The sequence below is a fragment of the Entelurus aequoreus genome, linkage group LG17 (genome assembly GCF_033978785.1).
Source record: "Entelurus aequoreus isolate RoL-2023_Sb linkage group LG17, RoL_Eaeq_v1.1, whole genome shotgun sequence".
NCBI classification, from domain to species: Eukaryota; Metazoa; Chordata; class Actinopteri; order Syngnathiformes; family Syngnathidae; genus Entelurus; species Entelurus aequoreus.
Window position 1 is genome coordinate 4,931,162 of NC_084747.1, and position 25,197 is coordinate 4,956,358.

At 39.7% G+C, this 25,197-nt stretch overlaps 1 protein-coding gene across 1 annotated transcript in view; it reads right to left on the bottom strand.

The window, feature by feature from the left end:
• nos1 (nitric oxide synthase 1 (neuronal)) overlaps nucleotides 1-25,197 on the bottom strand; it is a 142,839-nt gene that overhangs the window by 61,482 nt on the left and 56,160 nt on the right. The window contains exons 4-5 of the mRNA XM_062024316.1: nucleotides 12,362-12,499; nucleotides 992-1,131 (exon numbers count right to left, since the gene is read on the bottom strand). Coding sequence (XP_061880300.1) covers nucleotides 992-1,131; nucleotides 12,362-12,499 — 278 coding nt within the window. The remainder of the gene's footprint in view (nucleotides 1-991; nucleotides 1,132-12,361; nucleotides 12,500-25,197) is intronic.

Genomic DNA, 25,197 nt, shown 5'->3' on the forward strand with positions numbered 1-25,197 from the left:
CCATATTATTTACCAGCAACATAAAGTGAAACAGAGGCAGAGGTGTCCTGCCACAGTCAGTAACAAATAAACAGAAAACAGTAGTGGTGGTAGATAGACACAGAGCTTCATCAAACATCTGATCCACTGAACACAGAGCTCCAAAAATCTTGATCCTACACTTCTCTTTTGTAAAGTAAATCTGAACAGCCGATATGGGCATCTACATCAACTATATGATTTGCCTGAGAAGCTGGACAGGACCAAAAAAAAACAACAAAAAAAAACAAACAATTTTTTTGTGGCGGCCTTAATTCTTTCGTGGCGGGCCGCCACAAATAAATGAATGTGTGGGAAACACTGAAAACATGCTTGAAACTAAAATATCAACTGTTGCAAAGCTGTGTCATTAACACACAAGTATAAAACTACTTTTTTTAAAGTAATAATTTCTTACTTCAAGCATGAAAAAAAAAAAATCATGACGCCGAGCGCATATCATTATGTCAAGATAATGGCACTAGCATTTACTTCATTTAAGAGTATTTTTCAACATATTGAGTGAAAAAAGTGTCATTTTGTTTTTCTACCAAGAAAAGTGCACTTGTTATTAGTGAGAATATACTTATTTTAAGGTATTTTGGGTTTTGAGGTTAGCTAATTTGACTTGTTTTGGAAAGTCTTGACAAGCCGAATATTCTTGTTCTATTGGCAGATAATTTTCCTTAGTTCAAATAAAATACCCCTCATTTTTGTATTTTTTTCCTTGTTTTTGAACACTGACTTTTTGCAGTGAAAACGTGTTGACAGGATGTCCAATGAAAAACAAACAAAGCCGTGCAAATGAAAAACTAACCTCCTTAGCCTCGGCAGAGGTCATCATTGATTTGTGAAAGGTGGAAACAGTGACTTGATATAAAGTCGATACTGGTAGTCTAATCCAAAATGGGCCAAACCTCATAAAAAATGTGTTTCCAAACGTAACGTCAGTTATTTCTCTGCTGCGTCTTGCCTTTTGATGGAGGTGTAGTACTGGTCGATGAAGTCGGTGGCCAGGGGAAGGAGCTCCTCTTCGCTCCGGACCTCGTCTGGCTTGCGGGCGTGCAGGTTGGGCATCATCACCGACCCGAGGCACACATTCTCATTGCAGATCTGGAAAACAAACACAACACGGGCAGATTATGGCGTAAGAGTCTTCAAACAGCCTCCAAGTTTACTCTCCAACAAACACAGATGTGGTGGATCTATTTGTTAATTCTTCTAAAAACCTGCGGAACTTCTTTTAGAGGCTCCCAGAAGTAAGTAACATTGTTATCTGTAACTGCCTCTACACCAGACCTGGGCATTATGCGGCCCGCGGGCCACATCCGGCCCGCGTGAGGCCAATTATAAATTACAAAATAAATTTTAAAAAGTATCTATGTCGAGTGTGCAATACAACGGTGCTGCTTTTGTTTTGAAAAGTGTTATTTGTATTACTTCCGTGTGGACGTATGCTCGTGCGCGATTGTGAGTGAATGTGAACAGCGGCAATCACAAATTACAAAATAAATTTAAAAAAACATCTATGTCGTGCGTGCAATACAACTGTGCTGCTTTTATTTTGAAAAGTGTTATTTATGGGCGTATGTCCGTGTGTAACCTGTGAGTGAAGGTGCACAGCGACAAGTGATGCCCGGTTTCCCCCAAGACGCTAAAAAGAGAAAAGTTGATGACGAATGGCGTGTTTTCAACAAGACATGGACTGCCAAGTATTTCTTTACAGAAATTAAAGGTAAAGCCATGTGCTTAATTTGTGGTACACAGGTTGCTGTGTTTAAGGAATATAATTTGAATCGCCACTACACGTCGAAGCACGAGGAAAAATCCCGGAATGTGTCTGATGAAGAGCGCGCAAGGGAGGCTGATAGTAAAACTGCAAACCCAACAAGGACTTTTTGCCAAACTTCACACCTCCAGAGATGCAGCCGTCAGGACAAGTTTCGTCATTTCTCACAAAATCGCCAGAAAAAAGGCGTTTTCTGACGGAGAGTTTATTAAGGAGTGCATATTGGACTCTGTTGCGCTGATATGCCCGGAGAAGAAGGACTCATTTGACAACGTGTCACTCTCCCGACGCACTGTGACGAGGCGGGTTCGGACCATCGCTGGAAACTTGGAGCTTCTGCTGAAGAACAGAACGACCGACTTTGACTGTTTTTCGCTGGCTTTGGATGAGAGCTGCGATGTACGTGACATCGCCCAGCTGCTCATCTTCTTACGTGGGATAACTGCAGACTTTCAAATCACGGAGGAGCTGGCAGCCGTGCAGTCAATTAAAGAGACAACCACAGGTAATGACTTGTTCACATAGGTAAATGCGTGTTTGGACATGTTAGGACTGAAATGAGACAAGCTGGCAGGTGTGACAACAGACGGTTGTCCAAATCTGACGGGGAAAAATTTTGGACTTTTAAAGAGGATGCAAGATAAAGTGACAGAAATGGACATTTTTGCATTGTATTATACATCAGGAAGTGTTGTGTAAGACAGTGTTAAAAATAAAACCATCAAAAGCAATCTGCTTTTGTATAAAGTTAAGTTAGGTTAAATGAAATTATTATTATTATTATTTATCTTACGGTATATCAAAAACAATTTGAGCAAAATTTTATTGAAATATTGTCGGTGTGGCCTTCCAGCAGTGCTCAGGTTGCTCATGCGGCCCCCATTAAAAATTAATTGCCCACCCCTGCTCTACACTGTCCTTTATGTGAGACATGTGGATTTTATCCTTTGTTGTTTTATCATTACTTTTTAATTTTAGCTGTACATGTTGATTTTATCCTTTGTTGATTTGTCCATTTTCTACTACTTGTCCCTCTCAGGGTCGCGGGGGTGCTGGAGCCTATCCCAGCTGCACACGGGCGGAAGGCGGGTTTTTTCTTTATCTTTTAATTATTTTATCTGTATAATGTAAAGCAGGGGTCCCCAAACTTTTTGACTCCGGGGCCGCATCGGGGTAAAACAATTTGGCTGGGGGCCGCACTATATATATATATATATATATATATATATATATATATATATATATATATATATTATATGTAAATGTGTGTGTGTGTATATATGCATTTGTAAATGTGTATATATGTGTGTGTATATATATATCTATGTGTATATATGTGAATATATGTGAATATATGTATATATATATATATATATGTATTCATACATATATATTCCTCGCGCACTAATTGACTTAAAGAGCGCACTTGCTGCATGGCACGTTATCGATGGTAAAATGCTTTTTTAGACAATATGATTTACCTGAGTGGCTAGGAGACGGTATAAAATGGACTAGTAAGGACAAATTTAAAAAAAATAAATAAAAAAAAAACATTTTTTTTTTTCTGATGTAAAGTGTCCTTGGGTTTTTTGAAAGGCGCTTGTAAATTAAACATATTATTATTATTACCGGAACTAAGGATTGTACTTCCTTAAATACAGGTTTTTAATAGACACCACATTTCTTTCATTTACCAGGCTTATTGTCTGTTTGAATAAACTCACTTAATAACTACCTTCCTCTGCAATTACGGTCTAATACCTCACATTTGTCTTTAGATATTGTACTTCCTTAAATAGAGGCTTTTATTGGACGCCACGCCCCTTTTAATCACCAGTCTGTTTGAATAAACTCACCCCTATTACCTCCTTCTGCAATGCTGGTGTAATTCCTCACCATTCTCACACTAATCTTTAGATCCAGATTTCACCTGGTAGGGACCAGGTGAAATCTTGCATGGTGGGTGGAGGTGGTGTGTCCCCACATCTGCGGTCCCCTCTAAGGTTTCTCATTGTATCCCATTGGGTTGAGTTCTTTCTTTTGCCCTGATGTGGGATCTGAGCCGATAATAAAGTTGTGGCTTGTGCAGCCCTTTGAGACACTCGTGATTTAGGGCTATATAAAGAAACTTTGATTGATTGATTTACCCCTTTAGGGTACCCTATAGTTTAGTTTAGTATTTATTTGAAGGTACAATGCACAGAAACGTTAAGCTCAAAAACAGATCATTTCTGTAGCAGATTATAGCTAAATAGCTAATTTCCATCTGCAGTCCCTGGCTACCTAAATTAAAGGGATACAAAAAATCATACACAAGTATTAAGAAAAAAGTCATAAAATGCCCTTTCAGGGACACATACTTAATATACAATACAACCACACCTCATTTACATCATCACACAAAGACAATACATGCTCTTGTTCACATCTGTCATCATTTGTAAAAACAACCTTGATTTTAACACACACACCTCACAATTTACAACAAAAATGCTCTCATGGATAAATATAATACACATTAAAGGCCTACTGAAATGAATTTTTTTTATTTAAACGGGAATAGCAGATCCATTCTATGTGTCATACTTGATCATTTCGCGATATTGCCATATTTTTGCTGAAAGGATTTAGTAGAGAAAATCGACGATAAAGTTCGCAACTTTTGCTCGCTGATAAAAAAAAGCCTTGCCTGTACCGGAAGTAGCGTGACGTCACAGGAGCTAGTATTCCTCACCATTCCCCGTTGTTTACAATGGAGCGAGAGAGATGCGGACCGAGAAAGTGATGATTACCCCATTAATTTGAGCGAGGATGAAAGATTCGTAGATGAGGAACGTTACAGTGAAGGACTAGAGAGGCAATGATGGACGTATCTTTTTTCGCTCTGACCGTAACTTAGGTACAAGCTGGCTCATTGGATTCCACACTCTCCTTTTTCTATTGTGGATCACGGATTTGTATTTTAAACCACCTCGGATACTATATCCTCTTGAAAATGAGAGTGGAGCACGCGAAATGGACATTTAAAGTGACTTTTATCTCCACGACAATACATCGGTGACACACTTAGCTACTGAGCTAACGTGATAGCATCGTTCTCAAATGAAGATAGAAACAAAAGAAATAAATCCCTGACTGGAAGGATAGACAGAAGATCAACAATGCTATTAAACCATGGACATGTAACTACACGGTTAAAAATTCTCAGCCTGGTAAGGCTTAACAATGCTGTTGCTAACGACGCTAAGGCTAATTTAGCAACTTAGCAACCGGTGTTGTGCCTGAAACCTCACAGAACTATGATAAAAACATTAGAGCTCCACCTACGCCAGCCAGCCCTCATCTTCCCATCAACACCCGTGCTCACCTGCGTTCCAGCGATCGACGGCGCGACGAAGGACTTCATCCGTGGGTTTGGCGGCAAGCATCGGCTAGGCGTCTGCTAGTCCTTGTTGTGTTGCTGTAAGTATTTTACTTAGCCCCTTATACACCGATCGATCCCACCTACAACGTTCTTCTTTGCAGTCTCCATTGTTCATTAAACAAATTGCAAAAGATTCACCAACACAGATTTCCAGAATACTGTGAATTTTGGAAGAAAACAAGAGGTTTCTGTATCGGGTCCGACGGGGTCCAACCACTTCCGTGGATTTTGTGACGTCACGCTCATAAATCATATCCAAAGGAGTTTTTCAACCGGAAGTGTGGCGGGAATTTTAAAATTGCACTTTATAAGTTAACCCGGCCGTATTGGCATGTGTTGCAATGTTAAGATTTCATCATTGATAGGGATGATGTTTGATAAGGAATTATCGAGTTCGAGCCTATTATCGAATCCTCTTATCGAACCGATTCCTTATCGATTCTCTTATCGAGTCCAGATAGGTTGTTGTATATGGAAAAAAACACACAATATTTGGTTTAACAAAAGCTCACTTTTATTATATAATAAAAAAATAAAATCTAATAAATAAATAAATATTGACTGTTACCCACCTAAAAAAATAAAATAAAATAAATAAATATTAACTGTTGTTACCCAAAGTATATTAAGTGCGATTTTTCAGAAAAACAAATATATACAGTAACACAAAAACAAGCTGTCTCTGTGATCACTATAGGTGTATAAATAATAATATAGTGTTAAATAAAATCAGTCCCTTGGGCACAAAACTGAAAATAATACAGCTCTCCAAAAAGTGCACTTCTGCTGCTATTTGACATAACTGTTTGTTATGATGCTTTGACATTTTTGCACTTTATTTCTTTATTGAAAGAAAATTCTATGAAGAGAAAAGTTCTTTGCAAATGTGGTTACAATGCTAAAAAATGAAAAGTTAAAGCTAAAAAAAGAAATACACTTTATTGAGTAAACATTATTTCTTTATTGGGGGAAAAATGTTATGAGCTAGAGAATATAACAACTACACTACCCAGCATGCAACGGGAGTTACGAGCATGCGCGGTAGCCCCGAAAAGTGTTGCATGTTGCCACGCTGTGAAAGTAAACGTCAAGAACTCAGCCAACACGCCTCGTCTGCATTATTTATAATTAGACAGACAACACATCTACAGTGTGATTTTGTTCTGTTTACAAGGAAAGAAAAACAAAAGTTAAAAAAGGGAGATATATGTTGTATATATATGTATGTGCTGCGGTTGCTTTAAGAACGTTGCGCCAGCTGCCGTAAAGGAGGTGCGTTGCTAGCCTGGTTGCTATGTTTCCGGTTGGTCGTAAAAGTGTTGGTCATGTGTTTTACCCTGCTCAAATCTCTCAGTAAAGTTATTCATTGGATTATACCTTTTGTTTTGAACTTTATTACACCTTGGAGCGCTTTTCCCGTCCATTGTTTTCCTGCTTTCGCTATCTGCGCCTAATGACTGAGCTACGTGACGTCATTTCTTGTGATGTCCCACGGAGCATTTCTGGTCGGGACGGGATTCGAATAAAGAATCAACTCTTTTCCTTTACTATAGTGGTCTCGATAACGGGTACCGGTTCTCAAAAAGGGATTAGAGTCCGAGGACTCGGTTCTTTTCTTATCAAACAACCGGGAAAACCGGTTTCGAGTATCATCCCTAATCATTGATGTATAAACTATCAGACTGCGTGGTCGCTAGTAGTGGCTTTCAGTAGGCCTTTAAGTTGACACGTCAAACAAGGCGCCCACCTTATTGACCGTGTGAGCAGCTTTGATTGCTCCAAAACCACTTTTGAACTTCAATTGTGAATGAAGAGTCATCTGTTAGACTTTTCAAGTTTGTTGTGAGGTCGCTCCATTCCTTTATGGCTTTATATGAAAAGGCTGATTGTGCAAAATAGGTTTTACATCTGGGTACGCTACACTGCCCCCTGGTGGAGGCTCGTGTGTTTCTAGTTGTCACAGCAGATGTAAACTGGACAAAGTGCTTAAGTGGCGCTGGTGCAGTGTTATTTAGGATTCGATGGGCCTACACTCTCTGCAGTTGAGTAAAATTGCAAATGAGCACTTAATGATGTGGCTAATTGGTGTGTATTCTCATTGTAAATTCCAATAAAGGGTTATTTTAACAGCTATAGGCCTGGAGGGGACCATGACTATTTTACACTCTTCCATGAGACTGCGAGGCGGTGAGTCACATATCGGTCTGCATCAATCCGCTTCGATGGGACGATGCGTAGAATAGAGGCGAACGGACGCAAAGAGAACATTTCTCAGAGTGGCCGCTTCAGTGACTTTAACGTCAGCTGTCGCTTAGTCTCGTTACGCACGCCGTCAGAGGCGGGAGTCGGAGCGCCAGATGACAGGAATAACAGAGAGGAACTCTGACAGTGACCCACTGCCACGTCTAAACTTGGCTCGTCACATGGAAACACGCGCCGGCGCTCTCCGAACGCCGGCGACAGTGTCCAAAATAAACTTTCCCCGGCCGTCCAACCCACTCCGGCCGACCGCCAAGAAACGTGTCGATGGGAGACGCCGTCGCGGCCAGTCGAAGCACAAGGCGAGGAAATTGAGGCAGAAAACAATGGGCCACATAAGCGCGTATGATATGAAACCAGGGAGACAGGGACGCTGGGGAAAGATTCGAGAGGAGAAGAGTGAGAAAAAAAGGCGGGAAGTGGATGAGTGAGTGTTAAAAATAAAAGCGAGAAATCGGCGGCGCGCTGCATCGGGGCATTCATGGCGGCCAGCTGGTCCCTTTAAAGGACGATGGATGCGCCTCGAATGTGGCGGCACGTGTGACACAATAAATCCTCAGCGTGCTATTAAAGGCTGAGCGCAACAGCCTATCCCCGAATTATGACGCTGCACTTTATTAATGGCTACTGAAGGCAATGTTTGTGCCTTATAAAACACGTCTCCGGTTATTTATGTCATTTCATTGGGGGCGGCATGGCGTAGTGGGTAGAGCGGCCGTGCTAGAAACCTGAGGGTTGCCGGTTCGCTCCCCGCCTCTTACCATTCAAAAAAATCCCTGCCGTTGTGTCCTTACACTGCAAAAATGTAAATCTAAGTAAGATGAAATATGTCAAATAAGGGTGATATTTGCTTATTTTCTGTCTGATAAGATAATTCTTCTCACTAAGCAGATTTTATGTTAGAGTGTTTTACTTGTTTTAAGGGTTTTGCTCCTAAATGATCTCAGTAAGATATTACAGCTTGTTGCTGAGATTTGATGAGCTATATTGAGTAAAACATGCTTGAAACTAGAATATCAACTGTTGTGTCATCAACACTCACAAGTATAAAACTACTTTTTTACAGTAATAATTTCTTATTTCAAGCATGACAAAAAAAAATCATGATTTTGACACAATTGTGTCTCATAATTATAACAGATGACAGCCAAATGGACTTTGCTGTTTTATTTTCAATTAAACAATAGCAGTGTTTCCCACACATTCATTTATTTGTGGCGGGCCGCCACGAAAGAATTAAGGCCGCCACAAATAGATTTTTCGGCATTTTTTTTTTGTCCTTTCCAGCTTCTCAGGCAAATCATATAGTTGATGTAGATGCCCATATAGGCTGTTCACATTTACTTTACAAAAGAGAAGTGTAGGATCAAGATTTTTGGAGCTCTTTGTTCAGTGGATCTGATGTTTGATGAAGATCTGTCTATCTACCACCACTACTGTTTTCTGTTTATTTGTTACTGACTGTGGCAGGACACCTCTGCCTCTGTTTCACTTTATGTTGCTGGTAAATAATATGGTTGTAGTAGTAGGCTAAAGTTAAATTATTTAGTATGCACTAATTAAAGGGGCAGAGCTTTAAGAGACATTTTTAGCTTTTATATTTTTTGTAAGAACCACAATTAATAAATATATTTCAGTGAATAACGTATTGTTCAAATCTGTATATAAATATGTACATAAAGTGTTGTAATTATATTGCAAAATGGATGGACGTTTAAAACAAAACTGTTATTATTAATTAGTAAATATACATTTTTTGAGCCTTTTTAGAGAAAATCATATCATTGTAGTAAATTATGCAAATTACTCGATGATGTCATGGTGACCACGCCCATAGTCACGCCCCCACCGCCACAGGTATCTTGGCAGTTTATGGGAAACACTGAATAGAAAATACGTACTCATATAGTAGTACAGTTGGCACAGTACAATAAACTGACAGTTAATATTTAAACATTTAACATTTCAAACAATTTTAAACAGAAATAGTTCATGCACATTCAGATAAATTCTTCAAAATTACAATAAAAAAAGGCTGTATATATGCGCACTCATTGACTGAAAGAGCACACACTTGGTGCGATGATGTCAGGTTATCCATGGAAAAATGCATTTTTAGACAATATGATTTGCCTGAGCTGCTATGAGACCCCGAGAGTAACAAGCGCTTGCCTTGTTGCCTTTCCATTAAGAACAATAAATTTGTTTTTAGTATAAGTTTGCTGGTTTCAAAAATGTAATGCCGAGCGCATATCATTATGTCAAGATAATGGCACTAGCATTTACTTCATTTAAGAATATTTTTCAACATATTGAGCAAAAAGGTCTCTTTTTTTATTTTCTACCAAGAAAAGTGCACTTGTTATTAGTGAGAATATACTTATTTTAAGGTATGTTTGGGTTCATTGAGGTTAGCTAATTTTACTTGTTTTGGAAAGTCTTGACAAGCCAAATTTTCTTGTTCTATTGGCAGATAATGTTGCTTAGTTCAAATAGTTATTCTACTGACAAACACAGCACTATTAAGTCGGGTGGAATGGATATTTCTCACACAGCTCTACCAAACACCCAATGCAACTTTAGCCTGCTTATCCAAATTACTGCACCCTTTTGGCAATTTAAAATAAATAAAGAATAGTGAACAACAGGCTGAATAAGTGTACGTTATATGAGGCATAAATAACCAACTGAGAAGGTGCCTGGTATGTTAGCGTAACATATTATGGTAAGAGTCATTCAAATAACTATAACATATAGAACAGGGGTCACCAACCTTTTTGAAACCAAGAGCTACTTCTTGGGTACTGATTAATGCGAAGGGCTACCAGTTTGATACACACTTAAATAAATTGCCAGAAGTAGCCAATTTGCTCAATTTACCTTTAACTCTATGTTATTATTAATAATTAATGATATTTACACTTAATTGAACGGTTTAAAAGAGGAGAAAACACGAAAAAAAATGACAATTAAATTTTGAAACATAATTTATCTTCAATTTCGACTCTTTAAAATTCAAAGTTCAACCGAAAAAAAGAAGAGAAAAACTAGCTAATTCGAATCTTTTTGAAAAAATTAAAAAAATAATTTATGGAACATCATTAGTAATTTTTCCTGATTAAGATTAATTTTAGAATTTTGATGACATGTTTTTAATAGGTTAAAATCCAATCTGCACTTTGTTAGAATATATAACAAATTGGATGAAGCTATATTTCTAACAAAGACAAATCATTATTTCTTCTAGATTTTCCAGAACAAAAATTAAAAAAAAAAAAAAAAGACTTTGAAATAAGATTTAAATTTGACTCTACAGATTTTCTAGATTTGCCAGAATAATTTTTTTGAATTTTAATCATAATAAGTTTGAAGAAATATTTCACAAATATTCTTTGTCAAAAAAACAGAAGCTAAAATGAAGAATTAAATTAAAATACATTTATTATTCTTTACAATAAAAAAACAAATTACTTGAACATTGATTTAAATTGTCAGGAAAGAAGAGGAAGGAATTTAAAAGGTAAAAAGGTATATGTGTTTAAAAATCCTAAAATCATTTTTAAGGTTGTATTTTTTCTCTAAAATTGTCTTTCTAAAAGTTATAAGAAGCAAAGTAAAAAAATGTATGCATTTATTTAAACAAGTGAAGACCAAGTCTTTAAAATATTTTCTTGGATTTTCAAATTCTATTTGAGTTTTGTCTCTCTTAGAATTAAAAATGTCGGGCAAAGCGAGACCAGCTTGCTAGTAAATAAATACAATTTAAAAAATAGAGGCAGCTCACTGGTAAGTGCCGCTATTTGAGCTATTTTTAGAACAGGCCAGCGGGCTACTCATCTGGTCCTTACGGGCTACCTGGTGCCCGCGGGCACCGCGTTGGTGACCCCTGATATAGAACATGCTACACGTTTACCAAACAATCTGTCACTCCAAATCGCTAAATCCCATGAAATCTTAGACGTCTAGTCTCTTACGTGAATGAGATAAATAATAATATTTGATATTTTACGCTAATGTGTTAATCATTTCACACATAAGTCGCTCCTGAGTATAAGTCGCACCCTGGCCAAATAATGGAAAAAACTGTGACTTATAGTCCGAAAAATACGGTATTTCTGTTAGCTATGCTTTAAAAAAACAAAAACAAAACAAAACTATAGGCAATATTAAAGAAATGAGATTCGCCTCTAAAAATACTTAATGGACGACAGCCCAACGAGCATGTCTTCTAATTGTGTTTTTCCACATTACTGCTGTACCTTTGTCCGGTTCTTTTCTTTCATGATTACTTTAGTTCACACACCTGCTTCACCCTGCTTGCTGAGTGGTCTTTCAGTCCGCGAGCTCCACTACAGGCTCGCAGAGACCACATTATATAAAACACCCTCATGTTATTCAAGGGAGGGACGACTTTGCACTCGCACATGAGATGAGGCTTATTTAGAGGAGCGAGAACATTCACTCATTTACCAAACAGCACGCTTGCTGAAAGCGCGCAGGAAACTTCCTGGACGTCTTTCTGGTTGCCTGGTAACTGCTCTCAGTCAATAGTTGGACACATCACTCCCCCGTTTGGAGGCCATTGTTGACATCTTGTATTGGATCAGAGTTTATTGCACAGTCTATTGAATATCTGTGATCAGCTTTGCTTGAAAAGAAAACCTCCCCACCGCCATCACGGAGTCTCAGCAGTACTTTAACGAGGTTTCCACTCAAACATTATGTGCCGACATTTAGTTTTCATCAGTGAAAGCTGAGCAGAGTGCGCCACCGTGTTCCTAGCTGGTTTACCACAGATGTTCCCTCAGAACCGTCTCTCTCGAGCGGTTGCCTAAGCAACAAATCCCGAAGCTGATGGGATGCCACCTCACCTTGGTTGAGCTGTGATGGAGAGTGTCATTGTAGACGGTCGTGGTCTCCCAGTTCTTGATCTTGATGAAGCGCGGGCACTTGGAGGGGCTTCCGTTCTGCAGCGACTTGGTGGGCGAAGTCTTTCCCATGGTGGAGCTCTGCGGGGAAGACATTTAAGAAGGTATCACCACTTGAGTAAAGTGGGCGAGAGGGAAGCAAACATGTGAGATTGATTGGCTATAGCAGGCCTGGGCAATTATTTTGACTGTGGGGGCCAAATTTAGAGGAAAAAAATGTGTCTGGGGGCCGGTATACGTATCTATCTATGCATACAGGGCCGGCCCGTGGCATAGGCCGTATAGGCAAATGCTAAGGGCGCCGTCCATCAGGGGGCGCCACGCCAGTGCCACAAATGTTGTAGAAAAAAGTTGGTACTATTATTTCTAAATACAAAAAATAATCCCACGTTAATTAAAATGCAAAGTAAAGCCTATTTAATAGAAATATTATTTTTTACAACATTACGCCCCATCCCCCCGCACGGTGCGCCCCTCCCTTCCCGTATCATGACTCTTACCACATCAAAAAAATGTCAAAACGGCCAAAACTGTCAGGTGCCCAGGGAAGAAAAAATAGAAAAGAAGAGGAGGAGAAACGAGAAAAAGACAGAGGTAGCAGGTAGGTAACGTTAGCCTACATGAAATTATTTGTCTGTTACAGAATGTGATAGTAACCTGGCTTTTTTCGCATTAAGCTAATGTTACATGATTCGGCAATTGCTAATCAATAAATAGCTAGTTCTGTTTTAACGTCGGGTTAATATTGTGGAGGGGGCTAAATTGTTATGGAAAATAATAATGTAACGTTAGGTAATTACAGTACTCCCACCTTACATTCCTCAGGGACATTTGTATTAGATCTTTTATGCAGGTGTTTTTTGTTTACATTGTTATTGCCTTCTGGTTAGCTAATGTTTGCCCTGCAGGTAATAGTCACTTTTCCACCCCTTTATATATTAGGTATAGTTGTAAGCCTAATTTTTAAAGTGCACATCATTAATGTTAATTAAGCAATATCCCATGAGAGGGAATGCTGTTTTTTAATTTGAGCACTGCTGTGATTCGGTTAAAGATAATCATAACAAAACTTTCTCATATAATATGTTAATTTGCTTTCTTTAAGTAAAAAAAAAAAGGTAAAAGATAAAGCTATTCGGTTTCTTGTGAGTATATACACTTCACTGCCGATGTGGGGGGTGGGGGGGTGGGGGTGGCGCCACCTAAAATCTTGCCTAGGGCGCCAGATTGGTTAGGGCCAGGCCTGTATGCATACATATATGTATCTATCTATGCATATATACAAACACACTCCCAACCCCCATCCAACGCCCCTCACCACCACTGCTTAATTCCTCTTCGGGGTTATGGACGGCTAGTAGCGCTTTATAGCAGCAGGCCGGCCTCCATGGCCCCAAATCCCCCCCCTCTGTTGCGAGTAGTTGTGATTATATGTAACATGTTTATGTGTGCTATGCTAAATGAGGTTTTTTCCCTTGGACTCAGTCTGGACCCCCTCCCGAGGGTCCAGCCTTAGACTGATATTTTTTACTCTTACCCCCTTTCCCAATATCACCTTTTTCCCACCTTTTTTAAGGAGCGCCGTAAGTGGCTGATTCGTTGGCGGTCCCGTCTTGTCTCCCTGTAACGTATGTCTGCTCTTAGTGGGACTGTGCCCAAAATGAAATTTCAGTTCTTATGTGTCTTGTACATGTTAAAGAATGGACAATAATAAAGCATCTTGAATCTTGAATCGTATTGATTGTCGTGTCCTCCTTGGCGCTCCAACGGCAGACCTCCGTTCCCGCGTTGACGAGCTGTGTGTCTCGTCTTTCCTTGTTCCCTTTGCTTTCCTGACTGTCTCTTGGATCTCGACCTCCCGCTTGGACACGGACCTGCTACGCCCCGCTTTAGCCCCCCGACTTCCTGCTTGTCTCACGGATCTATGAGCCTGCCCTGCCCCTTTTGGACTTACCTCTCGCTCAACATTCACGGTAACACTCAACAGTTAACTTCCACACAGTCACACACCGTACACATTTTGGATGTAGTCCCACTCCATTCCCTAGTTTATTTATATTTTTGTTTAGTATTATATATATATTGTAAATATATATGTATATAATAAATACATAGAGCTTTACTACGCCCTTGTTGTCTGTGCCGTCTACTCCTCCTGTACGTATCAAATAATGTCTGATTGAAAGCTAAAAACTTTATGACAGACCACCTTATAAAACGGAATGGAATTTACCATTTTTTTACTGAATGAGACACCCAGTATGTACATGAAAATAAAGAATGTGGGATCTACAATACAGTATTAACTACGAACGATAAAACACAGAATATTGACAACCCATTGACATATTTTGCAATCAAGGGAAACGCAACAAAAATGCAACAAACACAGCGAAATAAATACACAATCTGATACATCTTATACATCACTAAGCTTTAGAACTTTGTTGTAAAAATCTGCTTCCGAGTCTGTCCCCGACACCCGCATTTCAGGCTGGCTGCTCTGGAAACACTCTGTGGAAACCACGCCCACACTGCTTGGTGCCTCGTCTGAGCTGCTGTGATTTAGCTTACCATAGTAACTAATTAGATTACCATAGTAACTAGTATATCATGCAAAAGCGCAGATTCCAACCATTGAAATACTTTGTATAGTTCAAGACTTAAGGTCATTTGAAAACATCACTGCACATCATAATGGCAGCTAAAGTTTCCATCTTAAAAATAAAAATAAAATATTTGGGAATGTCCGGCGGGTCAGATTGAAAAGCTTAACGGTCAGCATGCGGCCCCCGGGCCTTAATTTTCCCAGATCTGGGCTATAGGGAAGCTAGTATTTCTTTTGTGAAAGCTTTTCCATGCGATCAGTTTGTGGCTGAGCTCAAATCTGTCCCCATTGACTTCCTGTTTTAATTAGAAGTCTATGATGAATATAATCGGCTTCTAACAGCGGCTAACCTTTAGTGGCCATTGACTGATGAGAGGCTTGTAATTTAACCCCTGCAGTCCTGCCAACGATCACAGTAATCAATCGCACAACTTGAGCACTCATCACAAATTGTTAGTCGCGGCGACGCAATCATCGCACTCGCGCCGAATGGATCTCGATTGCCGGCAGCGTCGCGCCACTGGAGCCTCGTTGTCATTTCCTGTCCTCGCAAACAGCGGACGACCTCGGGGTGGCGGAAGGAGGGGAATTAAATCGAGTTTGATTTTGTACACAGCCGAGCAAAGAGCCCACTTCCTGTCAGTCCAGGCTCAGATGTGACACATCGCTATCAGTGAGCTAGTTGGCGGGGTCAGCGTACCGTGAAGAAGCTCTCCGGGCCCAAGAGCGACGGCTTGTTGACTCCAGAACGTGAATTCTAGTGTATCATTAAAATGTTGCTCTATTATGGGGGAACACCGCGCTTGACTGCAATCAATCACCTATTTCAGCGGCACATGAAAATGAGATAGTTACCCCCTGCCTATGCCTACATTTTGTTATCAGGATGCATGCATTATTCACAAGAAAATTAGAAGATTATTTACCAACACTCTCGTCAAAATCCTGAAGTCATATGAATTCATATCCCTGTGCAGTGCTTATTAAACATTTGGTCATCATTCTGCTAACTTACTAACAGTCAGCAACGATGACAACACGACCTACTTCAAGAGCTCATGATATACTCAAACATTACACACTACACATTAGGGGTGTCCCGATACAAATGCTTCCACTTTCGATATGATACCGATATTGGAGACTTGAGTTTTGGCAATGGATGTTAGAAAAGGCATGATGAAGTGAAATGGTAGGTATGGAAAACACTAACCTATTTATTATTATCTTCCTAGAATGGACCAAACAGCTCCATTTTTGTTTCATCTGACCGCAGAACTTTCCTCCAGAAGGTCTTATCTTTGTCCATGTGATGTCAGATGAAACAAAAATTGAGCTGTTTGGCCACAATACCCAGCAATATGTTTGGAGGAGAAAAGGTGAGGCCTTTAATCCCAGGAAAACCATTCCTACCGTCAAGCATGGTGGTGGTAGTATTATACTCTGGGTCTGTTTTGCTGCCAATGGAACTGGTGCTTTACAGAGAGTAAATGGGACAATAAAAAAGGAGGATTACCTCCAAATTCTTCAGGACAAGCTAAAATCATCAGCCCGGAGGTTGGGTTTTGGGCGCAGTTGGGTGTTCCAGTACACAATGACAATGGGGACAATGACCCCAAACACACGTCAAAAGGAATGGCTAAATCAGGCTAGAATTAAGGATTTAGAATGGGGTTCCCAAAGTCCTGACTTAAACGTGTGGACAATGCTGAAGAAACAAGTCCATGTCAGAAAAACCAACAAATTTAGCTGAACTGCACCAATTTTGTCAAGAGGAGTGGTCAAAAATCCAAGCAGAAGTTTGTGGATGGCTACCAAAAGCGCCTTATTGCAGTGAAACTTGCCAAGGGACATGTAAGCAAATATTAACATTGCTGTATGTATACTTTTGACCTAGCACATTTGCTCACATTTTCAGTAGAGCCATAATAAATTCACAAAAGAACCAAACTTCATGAATGTGTTTTGTGACCAACAAGTATGTGCTCCAATCACTACATCACAAAAAAATAAGAGCTGTAGAAATTATTGGAAACTCAAGACAGCCATGACATGATGTTCTTTATAAGTGTATGTCAACTTTTGACCACGACTGTATACGTTTGCATTTCATTTTGTTATGACAACAAATGACTTATTTCAAAGAATTGTAGATACCGCGGTATTGCGGTTTCAAAATCCTCACAGTAATGCTGTGACGTCTGATGGTATCAAACGGAAACTTGGTGGCTCTTGGCGGCTATTTGATATACCGTAATTTCCGGACTATAAGCCGCACCTGACTATAAGCCGCACCAGCTAAATTTAGGGGAAAATACAGATTGCTCCATATATAAGCCGCACCCGACTATAAGCCGCAGGGTTTTGATGTGTAATTACCGTGGTATTTAGGGGTTCCTGCTACCACGGAGGGGATTGTCGGGACAGAGATGACTGTTTAGGAACGCAAAGCGTCCCATTTATTAACCATAAATCTTTCAATCATTCAATCAAACTTTCACATCTTTGACATGGCGAACAGCATTCGTGCAGAGTACAAATAATACAACGGTGCAAAGTAATACAAAGTGCTCGCCTGTACGTTATCAAAATAACCAGCCTACCGGTATATGAAAAGTCAGTCTTTAATCATTGTGTCATCGTCTTCCTCCTGTGTACTAAAACCACCAAAATCCTCTTCGTCGGTGTCGGAGAAGAACAGGCCGTATATAAGCCGCACCCTTGTATAAGCCGCAGGGACCAGAACGAGGGGAAAAAGTAGCGGCTTATAGTCCGGAAATTACGGTATGTTGACTGCATTAACCCTGGCAATGGACCCTGTGTGTATATATGTATGTTATTGTTATGCTTAGCATTCATGACTGCCTGCTGTTGCACTGATCAGCCTAGTGGTGGCTCACATCCATCACACACACAGCTATTTTAAAGCAATGTTAAAAGGATAAAGCCATTGTTTACAAATGTTGGTAAATAAATAACCAAAAAATGTATATTATGTTGTTTTCTTATTGTACCGAAAATGAACCGAACCGTGACCTCTAAACCGAGGTACGTACCGAACCAAAAAGGGCAACATAAAAATATACAAATAAATCAATTATAAGTAAATACAAATGTGATAATATCGTACCGTGAAATATTGACACCGTTACATTCCTACTTATTTCATATGTTTTGCTGTGTTCTAAAAAAATTATGTTGGTGTTTTTATTTTTCAACTTTGTCCATGTTGAGTTGCTTAGTTGCAAATGTGACGTTTGGAATACTCCCAAACAGTTTTGAATCATCTCTGACGTACGGCACCTTGTGTTCAGATCAGATCAGATCAGATAGGTCTTCATTGTCATTGCACGAGTACAATGAAACTTTGTTTTCAGCACACACCCGTTCAAGATGAGACAAACAAACAGTGTACAGGGTTACAGAACAGGAACGCTGATGGATCGCCACAAGGCGCCCCGTAAAAGATGGGAAAAAGGGAAAACGCTGGGGAAAAAGATGAGTAAAAAAATACAATCTAGACTGGGCTCCTAAGGGGGCCTAGTCTGGAGTGGGGAAAAACCTCCATGCAAAGCACACACAAACACGTTACATTTAATCACGACAAACTCGCAACAGAGGGGCGGGGAGTTGGGGCCCTGGAGGGCGACCGCTGCTATGAAGCGCTGCCATCCGACCATCACTCTGAGGGGAAACAAGCGGTGGTGAAGGCGTGGGGTGGGGGAGGGCGGGTGTGTGCGTGTGTGCCCAATTGTCTTGGGTGTGATGATGTAATGCTTTTACAGACTGAGGCCGATCTGCAAAAGTTCGACTCCAGGTGTCGTTGAGGAGGGAGAGAGGTCAAAATGGTCCATCATTGAGGTGTCCTCGGGGGTGTTTTTCAGAACAGCCTGGTCCTGTTTTCACAGCGTCATTCGAGGAAGTCAAATTGTAGATTAGGATGTTTGTTTTCCGCGAGCAGACAAAATTATGACTTGTCTGTTCTATTTGTCCATGCTGGGTGCTCTCAAATTCAATTCAATTTACCTTTTCAGCAAGCTTCTCCATGATGTGATCCATCTTGCGATTCAGTTCAGAAATCGCCACAGTCTGTGTTCCCACAGCCCTGCCCAAACCATCCATTGCGACGAACAGCCTTTGGGCTCCTTGAGTGGCTGCCATCGTCTTACGAATTTGACGATACACCAGAGCAATGCCCAGCCCGATCAGCAGGTGCCGCGCGATCACGGTTCCAAATAGGTAGATGTCTTCCACGTCCTCGATGGAAAGGACTGAGAGGCACATGATTCTCCATTTATCTCACTTACCACGCAGGAATGATCCAAAAGGGCAGCCAGGCTCCCCCGAACCTCTTTTCCTCGTCAAAAAGATTTTGTCAATTGCGTCGAGAGTCCAGCTGATCATTTCCATGTCTGATGTTTAGATTTGGAGGACAGCGCAAAGAAAGAGGCTTCAAAAAAGTTCAGACAAGACAAAAACAAAGAGAGCAAGCTGGGAGAAGAGGGAGCGGAAAAAAATGTGACCGCCCTCACCAGAGGCAAGACAGAAAATCAGGTGCCGGTGTGGTTAAAGTGCTTGAGGATAAATAAAGTTATAAAAACAAAATGTGACAAAATGCGTTTGGTAAAGGTGTGACTGCGAAGAAGACGATGGCCGTCCAACTGGCGATCCCACCGGTCCTTAGGGGTTTCTTTACGCGCAAAACTTTTTTCGAAAACTTTTGACGGGAAGTGGACAAGAAAGAGGCCGAGCGAGAACGACAGCCTGGGAAATATTATGAAATATTTGTATGGATCGCAACGATTTGCATGACATGTTAGCCGCGCGACTGGAGAGCTGCTGCCTTATTCAGTGATGACTCAGCCATCGTGGGTAAGGCACGGACGAATATTTATGGGTAATCAACTGGCCGCTGGAATCCACTGGAACATTCTGCCACTTTTCCTCTGCAACAGGCTTATTAAATACATGATACATTATGCAGCAGGCTCACCCAGGGGTGGGGGTGGGGGGGTTGTGTGGGTGTTGGGTGGAAGCGTGGTTAATCCTTCAGCGGAGTGTGAGAAACTAGATTGGAGGCTGAAATAAGATAACGTTTCCTGAACCGAGTGTCTGAGTTGATCAAATTAAACACTAAGTGAGGGAACTTCCTGCTGCGTGAGTCAGTCCTCGTGCAAACTGGACACACACAGTCCACTTGGCAAACACACCTTCACACACATGCAACAAGCACACTGCGGTCGCACACCACCAAGAACGACATATGGCGCCTCGTCAGAGCATATAAAGCCGCCTCATCCACATCAACCCCCGCCGCCTCTTTGCAAAAATCCTCTCCTTTTTCCGAGGGGGGGGGGGGGGGGGGGGTCGTTTCAAGACGCGTGTGATGGTGAGAGAGAGATACACTAAATCAAGGGTCACCAACCTTTTTGAAAGCAAGAGCTACTTCTTGGGTACTGATTAATGCGAAGGGCTACCAGTTTGATACACACTTCAATAAATTGCCAGAAATAGCCAATTTACCTTTAACTCTATGTTATTATTAATAATGAATGATATTTACACTTAATTGAACGGTTTAAAAGAGGAGAAAACACGAAAAAAATGACAATTAAATTTTGAAACAGTTTATCTTCAATTTCGACTCTTTAAAATTCAAAATTCAACCGAAAAAAAGAGAAAAACTTAAAAATGTATGGAACATCATTAGTAATTTTTCCTGATTAAGATTAATTGATGACATGTTTTAAATAGGTAAAAATCCAATCTACACTTTGTTAGAATACATAACAAATTGGACCAAGCTATATTTCTAACAAAGACAAATCATTATTTCTTCTAGATTTTCCAGAACAAAAATTTTAAAAGAAATTCAAAAGACTTGAAATAAGATTTAAATTTGATTCTACAGATTTTTTTGAATTTTAATCATAATAAGTTTGAAGAAATATTTCACAAATATTCTTCGTCGAAAAAACAGAAGCTAAAATGAAGAATTAAATTAAAATGTATTTATTATTCTTTACAATAAAAAAAATACATTTACTTGAACATTGATTTAAATTGTCAGGAAAGAAGAGGAAGGAATTTAAAAGGTAAAAAGGTATATGTGTTTAAAAATCCTAAAATCATTTTTAAGGTTGTATTTTTTCTCTAAAATTGTCTTTCCGAAAGTTATAAGAAGCAAAGTAAAAAAAATAATGAATTTATTTAAACAAGTGAAGACCAAGTCTTTAAAATATTTTCTTGGATTTTCAAATTCTATTTGAGTTTTGTCTCTCTTAGAATTAAAAATGTCGGGCAAAGCGAGTCCAGCTTGCTAGTAAATAAATACAATTTAAAAAATAGAGGCAGCTCACTGGTAAGTGCTGCTATTTGAGCTATTTTTAGAACAGGCCAGCGGGCTACTCATCTGGTCCTTACGGGCTACCTGGTGCCCGCGGGCACCGCGTTGGTGACCCCTGCACTAAATGGTAAATGGGTTATACTTGTTGTGGAGGACTCGCACCTCCGGGTTCCTCGGACCACCGATGACGGACATGACAAGCTTGACGGTTTGGAGATTTTGTTTATTTTTCAATAAACCTCCTTCTCTAGTCGCTTTTCAGCACTCGCCTCTTCTCCCCAGTCTCGCTCTTCCGGTCGCTTTTTCAGCCTTCCGCATCTTCGCTTCCGCTCGGGCTCGGGTTCGTTCTCGGCCATCCACTCCGACTTCACCAACGCCCTCCTTCCCGGCTGCTGCCCTTTTATACAGTGACAGTTGATGAGACAACTGCGCCCAGGTGGACCATCTACGCACCTGTCGCCCATTTCGGAGCCGGAGCCGGCCCCGGCGCGCCCCCCCTCGCTGCAGGTCCGCAGGCCACGCCCCCCCACACTTCAATAGAGCTTTTCTACCTTCAAGGTACTCAAAGCTCTTTGACACTATTTCCACATTCACCCATTCACACACACACATTCACCCACTGATGGCGGGAGCTGCCATGCAAAGCGCTAACCACGACCATACTTGCCAACCTTGAGACCTCCGAATTTGGGAGATTAGGGGGTGGGGGTGTTGAAGTGGGGGGGTTAGCGGGGGTGTATATATTTTCAAGTATTTCTTATATATATATATATATATATATATATATATATATATATATATATATATATATATATATATATATATATATATATATATATATATATATATTAGGGGTGCAACTAACGATTAATTTGATCATCGATTAATCTGTCGATTATTACTTCGATTAATCGATTAATAATCGGATAAAGGAGGCAAACTACATTTCTATCCTTTCCAGTATTTTATTGAAAAAAACCAGCATACTGGCACCATACTTATTTTGATTATTGTTTCTCAGCTGTTTGTACATGTTGCAGTTTATAAATAAAGGTTTATTTAAAAAAAAATAAAAAAAAATAAAAAAAATTAAAAAGCCTCTGCGCATGCGCATAGCATAGATCCAACGAATCGATGACTAAATTAATCGGCAACTATTTTTTATAATCGATTTTAATCGATTAGTTGTTGCAGCCCTAATATATATATATATATACATATATATATATCAGTGGTTCTTAACCCCGGGGGTTCGGTGAGTCAGTCTCGGCGCGGAGGTCAGGACACACCCGACTCATCGTGTAAATAAAAACTTCTCCCTATCGGCGTATTATGGATACCCCCAAACAATGTTCCCTCTAATTTTCCATATGCGTGGACCTACTCAGTGGCCTAGTGGTTAGAGTGTCCGCCCTGAGATCGGTAGGTTGTGAGTTCAAACCCCGGCCGAGTCATACCAAAGACTATAAAAATGGGACCCATTACCTCCCTGCTTGGCACTCAGCATCGAGGGTTGGAATTGGGGGTTAAATCACCAAAAATGATTCCCGGGCGCGGCACCGCTGCTGTAAAGCACTTTGGTTCAATTTAAAAGTTGTTGTAAATGTTCTGTATAAATAAAGTTGACTTGACTTGACTTGGTGTGGATGAATTTGACTGACCTGAACCCGATAGAACACCTATGGGATGAATTAGAACGGAGATTTGAGAGCCAGGCCTTCTCCACCAACATCAGTGTGTGACCTCACCAATGCGCTTTTGGAAGAATGATGGGAAATTCCTCTAAACCAGGGGTGTCCAAACTTTTTCCACTGAGGGCCGCACACGGAAAAATTAAAGCATGCGGGGGCCATTTTGATATTTTTCATTTTCAAACCATAACAAAATATATGGATTTTGTTTTTTTTTACCTTTAGGGCTCCCGGGGACCATAAAGGGTCTAAGTCATTAAAATGTAAAAAAAAACAAGTCGAATTATTATATATATATATATATATATATATATATATATATATATATATATATATATATATATATATATATATATATATATATATATATATTTTTTTAACGCTTACAGTAAATCTCTACATTTTATCAACTTCAGGTTGAAATAAAGTTAAAAAAACCAAAAAGGTTTTATGCCTTTTCTGTCAAAGACAACTTTGTTTTTTATAATAAAACGGAAATATGCAGTATTTTCCCCACTGCCCAAAACATTCAAAAAGCAATGTTTGATGTGAAGTAATTAGAGCCTTAAAAAGATCAATAATGCAGGACACCATTCATTATTGTTTTTGAGTAATCACAGTGAAAAGACAAATAAAATCCCATTAAATATATTTGGGACCCAAATGGTTTGTATCATAAAGTGATACATTTTTATTAGTTTTTTTTTAACTTTCAACACTTAAGTTACGAGATCAACTTCAGATATACCTGTCGATTTTACGTTTGAACTATTATTTTGTTTGTTTTATGCTCTTTTGTCAAAGAAAACATTGATGTTTTTGTATGGCAACCACACAATATTTTCCACATTAAGGCTGAAACGACGCGTCGACATAGTCGACGTCATCGGTTACGTAAATACGTCGACGCCGTTTTTGTGCGTTGACGCGTCGCATATTTACGTCACACTACCGTCATGGCGGAGCGCAAAGCAGACGGTGCGAGCGAGGGGGAAAAAGCACGCCAAAAGTGGTCAAAAGTGTGGGAGTATTTCAATAAACGGCCTAATAATGTTGTTGTATGCACACTGTGTCGAGCGGAAATGGCCTATCATAGCAGCACAACGGCTATGAACGAACATTTGAAAAGAAAACCATCAACTAGTCAATCGTCCGCGTGAGCATACGTTGTCATCATTACACAAAAACATGAATGTGTCATTTGTATCTGCTAGGGGTGTAACGGTACGTGTTCTGTATTGAACCGTTTCGGTACGGGGCTTTCGGTTCGGTACGGGGGTGTACTGAACGAGTTTCTAAGCTAAAGCTAAAGTCTTAACAAGCTGCTTTGCTCCTTCTGCCTCTGTCTCAGCACGCAGCATTGTCCCACCCACACAACCATCTGATTGGTACACAGAAAGCGCTAACAGCCAATCAGCAGTGCATATTCAGAGCGTTAGCAGCCAATCAGCAGTGCGTATTCAGAGCGCACGTAGTCAGCGCTTCAGCGTCGAGCAGATCTTTATTTTTGCACATTTTAGCAAATAAGCAATACTTTCACTTTTGTTGAAATGTTAACACTGTTGTTACAGAATATTTCGTTTTGCACTTTTTTGTATTGGATGTTTATCTTTATTTTTGCACGTTTTAAAGCAAAATAAGCAATACTTTTACTTTTGAAATGCTTATACGTTGCAGAATATTAAGATTTGCACTGGATGTTGACTTTTATATTTGCACATTAAAAAGCAAATAAGCTACTTTTAATTTTGTTCAATGTTAAAAGTTTTAAATGTTTACATTGTTACAGAATATTTAGTCATGTTGTTGTCAATGTTGACTGAGTGGCCATACTTCTTTTTTTTTTGCAAATAAAAGCCATGCCTTTTGAAAAAACTGGCCTACATTTATTTTTTCATCTTCATTTTAAATAAAAAAATAATCGGTAAAAGGAAAAATAATCTATAGATCAATCGAAAAAAATCTATAGATTAACCGATTAATCGGGAAAAAATCTATAGATTAATCGATAGAAAAATAATCGCTAGCACTGGATGTTTACTTTTATATTTGCACATTAAAAAGCAAATAAGCTACTTTTAATTTTGTTCAATGTTAAAAGTTTTAAATGTTTACATTGTTACAGAATATTTAG